Source organism: Pipistrellus kuhlii, unplaced genomic scaffold (assembly GCF_014108245.1).
Source record: "Pipistrellus kuhlii isolate mPipKuh1 unplaced genomic scaffold, mPipKuh1.p scaffold_m20_p_12, whole genome shotgun sequence".
Lineage (NCBI taxonomy): Eukaryota > Metazoa > Chordata > Mammalia > Chiroptera > Vespertilionidae > Pipistrellus > Pipistrellus kuhlii.
In genome coordinates this window covers 6,758,941-6,771,272 of record NW_023425427.1, presented here as the reverse complement: position 1 = coordinate 6,771,272, position 12,332 = coordinate 6,758,941, and the positions used below count along the sequence as shown (strand labels likewise).

Genomic DNA, 12,332 nt, shown 5'->3' with positions numbered 1-12,332 from the left:
ATTCCTGTGTTAAGTTCACATTATTTTTTTAAAAATATATTTTATTGATTTTTTTACAGAGAGGAAGGGAGGGAGATAGAGAGCCAGAAACATCAATGAGAGAGAAACAAAGACCAGCCGCCTCCTGCACACCCCCTACCGGGGATGTGCCCACAACCAATGTACATGCCCTTGACTGGAATCAAACCTGGGACCTTTCAGTCCGCAGACCGACGCTCTACCACTGAGCCAAACCGGTTTTGGCAAGTTCACATTATTTTTTATTGCCGTTGCTTCATAGAATTAAAAAGGTAAAATAACTACAGGTCAAACAGGATAAAGGGTTTGCAAAACTGAAAATGTATTTACCAGGAAACAAAATAAGACACATTGAAACTTTAAAAAAATATTTTTATTGATTTTTGGAGAGAAAAGAAGGGAGAGGGAGTGAGAAACATCAATGTGAGAGGGGCTGCCTCCTGCACGCCCCTTACCAGGGATTGAGCCTGCAACTCAGTCTTGTGCCCTGACCGGAATCGAACCAGCAACCTGGCAGAGCACAGGATGATGCCCAACCAACTGAGCCACACCGGCCAGGGCAAACATATAGAGATTTGAAAACTAGAACACTAGGGTGTCACCCTGACTTTTGAGGAGCAAATAGAAATATTTATGAGTGCTTCTTATTCCCTTGAGTCAGTTGTTCTGTGATCTTTTACCTAAAGAACAGAAAGTTGAGTTTGTTGCCCAGCAAACTCTCAAATAATGAGTGGGATCAATAGGCCAAAATCTAGGCCTATGGAGAAACCCTGACACCAGGCTTTGCCCTGGATAAGTGTCTGGACTTTCATTTAATGAATCTGCCTCTTTCAGTACCCGGATCAATTTACTTATTTTCTGGTAAGGAAAACTTTTTTTTTCTTCTTCAAAATTGTCCAAGATTTCCACAATTACTTATTTTCCCACGTGAGCTTTAAATCATTTGCTCACAGACTCTTCTGAAATGAAACCATCTGAGAGGACTTCTAAGGAAAATGGAGAGGGGAGTGAATGTTAACCCCCAAACCCTTTACCAACAAAAATGGGAATGAAAAAGAACTGAAAATAAGGAAAAGTACTTGAAGGATGGAGGAGCTCTGAAAACTGCATTGTACTCAACACTCTGAAGTAGGGGTGTCGAACTCAATCAGAGAAGGGGCCAAAATCTAAAATCCAGCCTAAATCGCAGGCCGAATGGTTTATTGAACAATCATAAAGTGTCATTGTGATGGAAACGCAGCGGAGTGCAGTGATGACAGCGCGGTGCGGGCCACATTGCAAGGCCTGGCGGGACGGATTTGGCCCGAGGGCCTTGTGTTTGACACATGTGCTCTGAAGAATGCAGCCAGACATAATGCCGTTGGAACAAACAGAGAGAGTCTCATGACCTGACACCAATCTCTGCCTCATGAGCACAGTGCAGGCTTGCAGGTCATACATGGAGGAAATGCCAGAGGGTCCCACCAGTGTGAGTTCTGGGGTCAGGGCAAATGCTGGAAGGATAAGAAGCATTCCCCGAGGGAGCCAAGCCCCTCAATTGCTCAAGGGTGATGTGGTGCAACAGGTACTGCCTTGCCAAACACACCATATCTTCTGTCATTGTTTCCTATCACTTCGGGGCCGTGTCTAGAGGAAACGTCGCTCTTGCATAGAGAGTCATAGCTGCCTATTTCCTCATTCGGGTCACGGGAAAGGCCTTTCCTCCCTTTGCAAAATGTCTGTCTTTGCAAAATAAAGCCAGTCTTCGATGAGCTAATGTCCAGTCCCCCTCAAAATCCGCCACTAGGTCGCCTGTCAGTCTTCCATGGCTCCAGGAAATGCCCTTCACTCCCCAGCTTTGTCCGGGTCTCCATGGGTGATTTAGGCAGACGTTCTAATCCTGAGTGATTTGCACTGGAGCCACCGTGGACCAGAGATGGTCATAGAACAACTTGTCCAACCACGATGACAAAAATACCCCAGCGCATATATAATCATGGAATGTGGTCCCCGTGTCAACAGTCACCTGTAAAGGCCAATGCTGAATCCATCACTGGGGCTGCTCACAATGTTGTCGGAATCCCTCCGATTGCATCAGAGCCTGCAGCACACTTTGGGGGGTGGGGGGTGGGGGGTATTCTGAGTCCACAGTTAGAATCCTTTTCAGATTGCGTTCGATTTTTGGAAATAGGTCAAAGCCATTTGCCACATGCCTCCAGCTTATAAAAGTTCAACTGGCTAAGTTTTAATGATATGTATTTTATATACACGTATAATGTTTTCACCATACACTGACAAAAGACAGAAAACTGTGAGGTAATATTGACATTCTTTCATAGCTCATAAACACATTCCCAAGGCAATCCATAAGGGACTTTTAAAGATTTCTTTAAACACTAGTAACAGCACTGAAATAAATGCTCAGCCTTTCAGAGCAACTGCTTAGAAGGAGAAACATAATTTCGATGACTATCTAGTATGTTTTTTGTTGTTGTTGTAGTTGGGGGGCGGGGTAGTCTCATTAGAGATACAACTTGTGTGGCAGCTATAACTCCTGTACCCCTACCTAATCCTGTACCCCTTCAATTCTCACCCAGTGCAATGCACCTACTCCTTCATTTTTACTTTGGTAATGTCTCCTTGACATTGGGCCTTCCTCTCTAGTCCCTGGATTGCAATCTTTAATTTCTCTCTTTTTGAAATGTCTTGTCTTGGTTCACACTCTTATGTTCCCCTCTCCCATTACTAGAATTTTCCTCCCAGTCTTCTCCACCTGACAAAACCCTAATAATCCTTCACAGTCCAGCTCAAACTCCCCCTGAGGAGCCTTGGCTGGCCTCCTGCTCTTTGTCCTTCTGCTCATCACCGAATCACAGTGGAGCCTAGAAACTCCATCCAAAGGCGCTCAGTAAGCTACTTGCTGTGTATTGTGCAATGAAGCCTGGACTGATTTCTCAATTCACAGGGTAAGTTCAGGGTCAAAACAAGAGCAACTGACATCAGTTCATTTTAGTTTGACAAGAGTTCCATTTGCCCATAAGGAATGCTACATGAACACTGGAAGGGACAGAACTCGACACTCCCAGCCCCATTCCTCTGGAAATGTATTGGGAAGCTTCCTGGGGACACTCAAAGGAGAGGGCACAGAGCAAGACCTCCTTCCGGTTTAAACAATGTGACTCAGAGAGAAATGATCAATGGGGAGCCATCCATGAGGCAAAGTGGTGTTAGGCGAGAAAATAAAAAAGTGCTCCTGGGTGTAGAGAGGAGGAAGACACCCGCTGTGTTGAGCTAGAATGGAAATCACCCCTAGCCTCTAAATAGTGAAAATTGTGGTCAGCTGTCTGATGTCCACCTGACTTCCTGCTCCAATGCCCCCACAGAGAACATTAGTTGTCCCATTTTTGCTGGTGTGAGAAAATTCCAACTCAGGTATGACCGCCAGAGAAGAATATCAGCAGACTTGTTGTGAACTGTCTGATCATTTCCCCCTTGAAGGAGGATCTTACAGCTTTTCCTTTTGATGTGTAAGGCTTGTACATAGTAAACCTAGTAACTCTTTGTTAACCATATTGATTACAAACAAGTTTTCCCCCAAATGGTTAGTTATCCCCACACTTCCCTAATAATCCATCATCCCCACTAATTTGAAATTGTCACCAAGGCTTTATAGTTAGCAGGGAGCATATGCACTTCTTCAATTGACAGGCAGGCCCCTAAAGAAGGGATCAAGGTAGGACCCAGAGCAACTACCAGACAACTGGACAGTGACATTCAGGAAACTAGTGGTTTAAAAAAACAAGCCAACCAACCTGTGGTGATTCTTTCCTGAGAATAATTTTTTTTTTTTTAATAACAATCTACACATTTTGGACTTAGAGTCTCTGATATAGATATTGAGTTTGGAACATTTCCAAAATACAATATAACGCAGACTAATTTAAGCGATGACTTCTCTTTCTATGCATCAAATCCCATCCCCTTGTGGTGGGGGTGGTTTAAAAAAGCTTCCCTTTCACTATCAGCATTAAGTCCAAACCTTATAAAAATATATGTAAATCACTCGGATGACCCTTAGAATGGGGTTCCTGAAGAGCTGCCTCAGAATTACATGGGAACCCACCGAGAGCCAAGAATTATGGAGCTTCTCGGTTTCAATGTTTGAAAATTCAGCATAGCTGGGCATCCTCCCCTTTGGACTCAATTAAGTCTAAGGCTCTCATTTCACTTAGAAAGTATCTGCTCAAAATAGGTTCTTTTTCCTGTTGTTCAGTTCAAAAAATTGATTTTCCTTTCCATTTACCAGAAGGTAGCATGATGCTTGACCAAGCAAGCAAGTATGCAAAGCAGAAATCATGTAGCGAAAAAGGTGAGTCCATTTGGAAATATTATCAGAGTTTGCAAAAATGCAGGCTAATGCAGGGCAGCAGACAAGAGGTAGTGGGAATGCATATTCTTGAGAAACTGGTAAACACATCCCCAGGAAAAAATGTTAAGATTCTGAGGGGGAATTTAACCATATAATTATTTAGTTTATGTACTATAAATATGTATACATGAGTAAATACACAATAAAAGCTGAGAACACTCTGAGAATTAACTGAAAAAAAGTGGTAGCTTTTGCTTGATATATATAAAAACTATCTCACAGTTTCAGCAGGTGTATTGGCACAGAAATAGATTAGTAGAACAAAAAAAAAGTTCAGAAATAGACTTTAGGATATAATTTAGTATGATTGAAAATCACTAGAGGAAAAACTAACAACCAATGACTATTAACAGGACAACTGGCTAAACCATTTAGCAACAATTAAAATATTCCCCCAACCCCACTCCTTATACTTAAATAAATTTCAGATGAGTTAAGTATTTTATTTTATTTTATTTATTTTTTAAAATATATTTTATTTTTTTTTTACAGAGAGGAAGGGAGAGAGAGCTAGAAACGTCGATGTGAGAGAAACGTCGACCAGCTGCCTTTTGCACACCCCCTACTGGGGATGTGCCTGCAACCAATGTACGTGCCCTTGACTGGAATTGAACCTGGGACCTTTCAGTCCGCAGACCGACGCTCTACCACTGAGCCAAACCGGTTTCAGCAAGTATTTTATTTTTAACTGCTGCATTATATTTCTTACCTTGAGATTGGAAGTTCTGAGCATGGCACCAAAAGCAAAATAATTAGGAAAAAGACTGATAAATTTGACTATACAAATGTAAAGTTTTTATGTGGAAATGATAAACTAGAAAACGATAAACTAGAAAATTTGTTTACAAAACACAGGGTGTCCCAAAATATATATACACATTCGGAATAATGATTAATTCCAATGGGCTAAATCTGAAAGAAAGAAACATCAATTGAGCTATCATTTGTTAAAGTGTATATATATATATTTTTTTGGGGGGGGAGCACCTGTATATGACAGCTAAGAGTGAAAATTATTATGATACAAAGAGATTTTTCAAACCAATAAAAGATAAACAACATTCCAAGTACTGAGAAAAAAGAAAAGTCACCAAGACAAAATTATGAATGACTAATCCACATAAAAAATAGTCAAGGAAATACAAATAAAATACTGAAACAGCATTTTCACCTACCAGATTAATGAAGATTAGAGATATCAATAATGCCTAGTGATGTTGAAGCTTTCTGCAGGTGAGAGTACAAACTTGTAGAAACTTCCTGTGAGATTATGAAGTAATCTGACAATATGTAGTAAAGATAAAATGTAATAGTGTTTTTCATTACAACAATTTCACTTCTAAGAAGTTAGCCTAAGTAATAATTGCATACAATTATGCAGATTTGTATAAGGATAATGAACATCTGGAAACATTCTAAGTGCTCAATAGAGTACTGATGAGATAAATTATGGTTCAAACTTTTAATGCAAGCATTATTAACATGAAGAAGGAAATGTTGATGAATGAAAGAAACATATTACAAAACTACATGCATAGTTGGACCTCATTATGGGAAGGAGAAGGAGGAAAGGGGAAGAGGAAGAAGCAGAAGGAGGGGGAAAGAGCATGAAGAAGAAAAAAGAAAGGAAGAAAGGAAAGGGGATAGTTTGGATATAAAAAAAAAAAACCTGACTCTCCCAAGAACCAAAAGGGCCGTCCAAAGGTTAGCTCAAGGCCTATGAAATCCCAGCAATGAGAACTAGGTTTGCAGTCAGAAGACTTGGCCCACTGAGCCCATTTTCCATTCTAAAACATGGTAAACAATAACCCTTAACATTCCCACCATACAGAACTGTTGTGAGAATGAAGTGAAAGACCACATACAAACAGAAAATAAGGAAGAGATAACTAAAAACTGTGGTCAAGGGGAACAGTCAGCTCCGTAACTGGGCAGTCCCCCCACTTTGGGTTCCTAGTCTGGAAGGGAGCTCAAGACTGGATCTTAGGGCCCACTTCCACACATCGTCCCAAGACAGCCAACAGGGAAGGTCCTTCCTTCGTCCATCCCCACCGTGGGGCCCACTCATTACCCAACTCCGGGTGCCATCTGACCTGCCCTTCAATAAAAGGACCCTTATTCTTCCAGGAAGACAAACTGTCAAGTCTCCTGAGATGCCCTCCCCACTTAACCAGGAGTCCATTTGGGGTGGGGAATACAGAAAGCTGCTTTCACGTTTCTGAGAAAACTGTGAGGAGCGAACTTCAGAGAGAGGGCGCATCCTTTTCGCAAATGCTCAGCACCTGCTTCTATTAAGGATTAACACCGAGGGACTCTGCTACCATTTGGAACATCTAGAGGAAGGAGCAAAGTCCACGTTTTTGCTATCTTAGTACTCTTGCCCGAACAGTTCTTACATTTCCCGCACTGTGCCCACAAGTGCATTTTACTTAATAGTTATTTTAACTAGAATTTTTTATGCTAAGCAAGTGGGATTTCTTTTTTTTCCAATGACAATTATGCTAAGTTTCCATGTGGACAGCTGTCGCTTGTTCAGAAGTTAATTCTAGAGCTGGAAATTAGGTGTGTGTGTGTGTGTGTGTGTGTGTGTGTGTGTGTCTGTGTGTGTGTGTATGAAAACATATGTTGTTTACATAACCAATATTAAAAAAAAAAAAAAAAAAAAAAAGGGACGAGCCTGGCTGGCATGGCTCAGTGGTTGAGCGTTGATCTATGAACCAGGAGGTCACGGTTCGATTCCCAGTCAGGGCACATGCCCAGGTTGCTGGCTTGATCCCCAGTGTGGGGTGTACAGGAGGCATTCTCTCATAATTCTCCCCCACCCTCTTTCTCTCTCTCTCCCTCTCCCCCCTCATGTCAGGGAAGCGCCCCCTTCATCTCTGAATTTTTATTTTATTTTTTTTTTTTTTTAAGGAAGAGGAGGAGAGGAGGAGGAGGGAAGGCTTAGATTCTCGCTTGGGGCAGAGGAAAACCCTTGCTCATCAGCGCTCCTGCCCTATATAATCACAATAATGTGTAATGATTCCAATTTTCATTCAAGCTGTGAAAACAGAATGAGTTTGAATTGTTGCCCATAAAATGAAAAGCAGAAAGCTATCTGTGTCAGTCTGTTGAGAGCTCTACTCTATAATTCACCTGAGATGAGAGCAGGAATAGTTGTAAATGTGGATCCTAAGTTGTAGTCTGAGGTAGGGCTTCAGAGGATGAAGGGCCAGTATTTCTAACGCTGCCCTGTACTGGCAGGGGCCGGGTCTGACCTCTGGCATTGACCCCCAAGTGTCGGAATATTACTTCCATCTCTCTGACCCTTCCCAAGTACGTGGATTCACCTGGGGCTGGAGTCCTCAGGGCGGAGCAACCTCACAGACAGTTTGCACCTGTTCCTACTGCATCCTCATCTGCCTACAAGCCCAGGCTATCAGCTCTGCCCCTCACTGATAAGCCCAGGAAGCCGGTGGAGAACCTGCCAGCCCACCCTGTGGGCATCACTGTCCCTTTTCCTCAGGGCTGCTACGTTGCTCAATTCTAGGATCATGTTCTGACACGCTGTGCCCGGAGGTTGTACAGTATAACTGTCCTCCTTGGGTCTCCCCCACGCTTCTTATTCTCCAGGCCCAGGGAGGGAGGGAGGAGAAGCCACTGTGACTGAGGGAAATCACGAGCCTCTGCTTTTCCTCTCCGTTGGCTCCTTACTGAGCCTTGGAGTTGCATGTCAGTTAGGAAGGAAAGTTAAGTACACATTCACTTTGAAAGTCAAATCTGCACCCCACCTGTCAGTGCAGCTCAGTCATAGTAGGCCCAGGGCTGCTTCCACCTACAGCGTCATGGTTCATGATGGAGAGGCAGCCAGAGCTGCTGTAGGCAAAAGGGATGATCGCGTTACCCACATTGTCACCCCACCCCTGGAAACACATGGATTCTGGCCGGCCCTGGGCTTGATATTATTCCAATCCAGTGTTAATATGTGAATCGAAAGGGGGGCACAGAGCATTTTTATGAGACCCTCATTAATAAAAAAAATTAACCAAGGCTGCTATAAATATTCATAATCAAGAGAATGGTCTAAATTCACAGACTATTTTTCCTGAAATGAACACTTATGGCTTTTGAATCCATAAGACTAATGAGACTGTATCGAACAGACTTTTCAGGGAACGTATACTTTCTAATTAGATGTCAGTTAATTATAGGAAAAGGGCTGCTCCACGGTGTTTGACAAGTTGGCCTGGGTCAATGATCTCCATCCTTTTCATGACCTTTTTCACAAAGTCAAATTTTAATCCAATCTTAAGTTTATCTCAACCAGTCGGTGTGGCTCAGTGGTTGAGCATTGACCTATGAACCAGGAAGTCACGGTTCAATTCCCAGTCAGGGCACATGGCTGGGTTTCGTGCTCAATCCCCATTGTGGGGCATGCAGTAGACAGGCAGTAAATGATTTTCTCTCATCAGAGATGTTTTATTCCTCTCCCCCCTCCCTTCCTTTCTCTGAAATCAAAGAAAATATATTTAAAACACACACTCGAACAAAAAATCCTAAGTCCATCTCATTGGTTATTGTAAAAGAATGGATTCTGAATTAATTAACAAAGATGCTATAAAAGAAGACACAGAGACCCTCTTGCACTCATGTCTGGAGGAGCTGTCTCTCGGGCCTCACTCAGAGGAAGTCTGAGTCAATATTCCATCCATGTATCAAGAGTCTCAAGTTCACAGACACAAGTTCATAGTGGTCGTGTATGTAGCAGGGGAGACATCAGCAATTCCTGAGTTTCCTCCTTTTGGGGAGTTTCATAGTTGCCATCTTGAATCCAGGAATGGGTCCAAGCTGGGAGTGGAGAATGTCCGCAGGTCCCCGCACACCTGGATGGAAGGTGCTCTGGGCAGACCCCTGAGAAGCTGTCATAACATCTGCCTCAGCAGCAGTGCATCCGCCCCACGTAGCACTCATCTGCAATCCAGACATGGAGGAGGAAAGAGAGTCAGTCCATTGGCACACTTTGGTTTTCCCACGGTGCATCCCTGGGAGCAGCCCAGGCACATTCATGAGAAGCTGCATGGGAGAGGAGCCATCACTCTGGGTGGCCAGGGCAGCCATCACCAACCTGGCTCTTCCCCTGGGACAGGAGGGCATCCCCACCACCTAAGGTGCAGAATTACTCATGTCTTTTGCCTGTTGAATGTCCGTTATGCCCAGGACAACCTCCACCCGTATCCCTTTAACCCTCCTCAATCCCAGCTGTTCTCCATGACCCCAACCCCATCCTCCCTCTGCTGACCTCATTTCTCAAAAACAAGCTCACGTACCACACTGCTAAGAAGGAGAGGAATGCGAGAGCCATCACGACAGCCACGGAGCCCAGCCCAACGCCTGCCATCTGCTGCAGTGTGACTGATGAAGCTGTGGGACGAAACCACACCCTGAGCCCACAGCGCCTGAATCATGCCCTCCCAGGAGGTGCACACCCACCTGTGCTCACTCCGTTTTAACCCCAAACTTGGCTCCACTTAACAAACCATCCTCGAAATGCCCAGAGTGCCTCCTGCCTCTGGGTTCGCCCTGAGGATGTAGGGCCTCAGGAAAACAGTCCCAGGGTATTTCTGAAAAGGAGGCAGGAAACCAGGCCACACTCAAGTCATGAGGGATGGAAAGACGGGTTTGAGGAGCATACAAATGCGGCACACTGTGTGCTTTGGTTGGTCTCCTTTCAAGTCAACAACATTGGCTAGACTTAGGGGCAGTTTTCCTTTGCATTGAGGAAGGAGTCCTTCCGACATCACTTGGATTTTTTGCTCGAAAAATGACAGCTCCAATAATTGAGCAGAGCAAGTAAATCCTATCAAGTAAATCCTGTCTGTTGGTAGAATTCTCTCTCCTTTTCCCTATGCATCAGCCAGAGTGGTGTCTCCCTGCTCTGCTCAGCAGGTTCCCCTGGGGACAAAATAAGAACATGGATGTAAAAGCTCTTTGAAAGACATAACTGTTTCTATTTGGGGTGCATCACATGCCAACTTCCGGGGGAGACCTGGTTATAAACTGGAAAAGACCCACATGTGAGGTACACATTTGGGCCCAGTAACTGTCAGGTTCAGTTACTATCATGTTCTAAACGAGGGGTCGTGTTTTAATTTGCAAACAATTATTTGGCACTTACTACATGCCAGACCTTGTTATAATGACCTCCCCTAAGCATCCAGTGGGTACTATTTTTTTCACAGCAGGATCTAGACTAGCCTGTAAATAAATGGGAGAAAATGGGTGTACCCCAGGAGCCAAGAATTTATGAGGCCATTTAGACCTCTGCCTACCACAATTATGAAAGTCTTATTTTATTTTTTAAATATATTTTTATTGAGTTCAGAGGGGAAGGGAGGGGGAGAGGGAGATAGAAACATCAATGATGAGAGAGACTCATTGATCGGCTGCCTCATGCTAGCCCCACACTGAAGATCAAGCCCACAACCCAAGCATGTGCCCTGACTGGGAATCGAGCTGTGACCTCCTGGTTCATAAGTCGATGCTCAGCCACTGAGCCATACCAGCTGGACTAGGCTTATATCCTGATATAAATCTTATCTGGATTATTTAATTTGACAAGTACACTCCTATTATGCCTTGTTTTTCATCAAACTGTACTTCTGATTCCCTATTAACCATTCAACCCAATCCCAAAAATTCTGATTAAGCACTGAATGTATGCTGGGTACTGCTCCAGTTCTTCAAATGCTCTCCCTCCAGGGTAGGAAATACGGTAAGAAAAGACAAGTATACCCATGGTTCTAAACAGGCGTCTTCAAACTACGGCCCTCGGGCCACATGCGGCCCGCAGAGGAGTCTGATCCGGCCCGCCAGGTTTTTTGGGCAGTGAGCGCAGCCGAGGTGTTACAGTAGGAATTAGTAGTTCATATAGTCCGGCCCTCCAGCTCTCTGAGGGACCGTGATCTGGCCCCCACTTTAAAAAGTTTGAGGACGCCTGTATCTAAAGCAAGGGTAGGGAACATTTGGCCAGAGAGCCATATAAGGCCCATGAAATCATTTAGTCTGGCCCTGCCAAGACATTAGGGGTGAGCTAATTAAATGTTTGACCACATATAGTAGGCTCATTTTTTAAAAAACATATTTTATTGATTTTTTATAGAGAGGAAGAGAGAGGGGTAGAGAGTTAGAAACATCGATGAGAGAGAAACATCAATCAGCTGCCTCCTGCATACCCCCCACTGGAGATGTGTTCACAACCAAGGTACATGCCCCTGACCGGAATCTAACCCTTCAGTCCGCAGGCCGACGCTCTATCCTCTGAGCCAAACCGGTTTCAGCACAGTCTCGTTTTTAAGTTGATAATTTTGTATGGCCCACAAATGATGTTATAAATACCCAAATGGCCCTTTGCAGAAAAAAGGTTCCCCACCCCTGCTCTAAAGTATGCCAGAATGGCTAAAGAGAGGAAGAGATACAGATCTGTCCCATCGAGCAAATAAAAGCTTCAGGAAGAAGGTGGCACTTGATTTAAATCTTGAAGAACAAGTGGGACAGTAAGAAGGAGAGATTACTGGAAGGGTATAAGGCGGTCCAGATGGAAGTAAGCATGTAATTGTATGAGCACATCATTAAAGAGAGAAGGGAGAGGCCTTATCTAGCAAGAGCTGCTAGATAAGTTTGCATGAAGAATAAGAGATGCAATTAGAAAGGTACGTTGGTGTCACACGGAGGCTTGGACATAAAACTAAAAAGTCATGGAGAACTATGGGACACTGTCAGGGGAAATAACAAAACCAGAGCTGAGGTCTAGAAGTATGAGTCAGGTGGTGGCGCGCAGGCAAGGGAGAAGCGGGAAACCCTGAACTCTTGTGATGGGAAACGAGATAGGAGGCTTTCCCAGTCGTCCATGTTAGGAAGTGAGCACAGA

General features: G+C 43.9%; 1 protein-coding gene and 1 long non-coding RNA gene across 3 annotated transcripts in view; one reads left to right on the top strand and one right to left on the bottom strand.

Moving 5' to 3' along the window:
- The first annotated feature begins 204 nt into the window (after positions 1-204).
- On the top strand, positions 205-3,841 carry LOC123652117. The gene is made up of 2 exons (XR_006741222.1): positions 205-246; positions 3,776-3,841. It is a non-coding gene; the product is annotated as an uncharacterized LOC123652117 (long non-coding RNA).
- Positions 3,842-8,962: 5,121 nt separating this feature from the next.
- The window catches only part of SUSD1 (sushi domain containing 1), a 77,273-nt gene continuing 73,903 nt past the window's right edge, over positions 8,963-12,332 (bottom strand). For both annotated transcript variants that reach the window (XM_045579913.1, XM_045579914.1), the window contains 2 exons: positions 9,733-9,826; positions 8,963-9,376 (listed from right to left, as the gene is read on the bottom strand). In XM_045579913.1, the coding sequence (XP_045435869.1) occupies position 9,376; positions 9,733-9,826 (95 nt within the window). In that variant the 3' untranslated portion in view covers positions 8,963-9,375. The remainder of the gene's footprint in view (positions 9,377-9,732; positions 9,827-12,332) is intronic.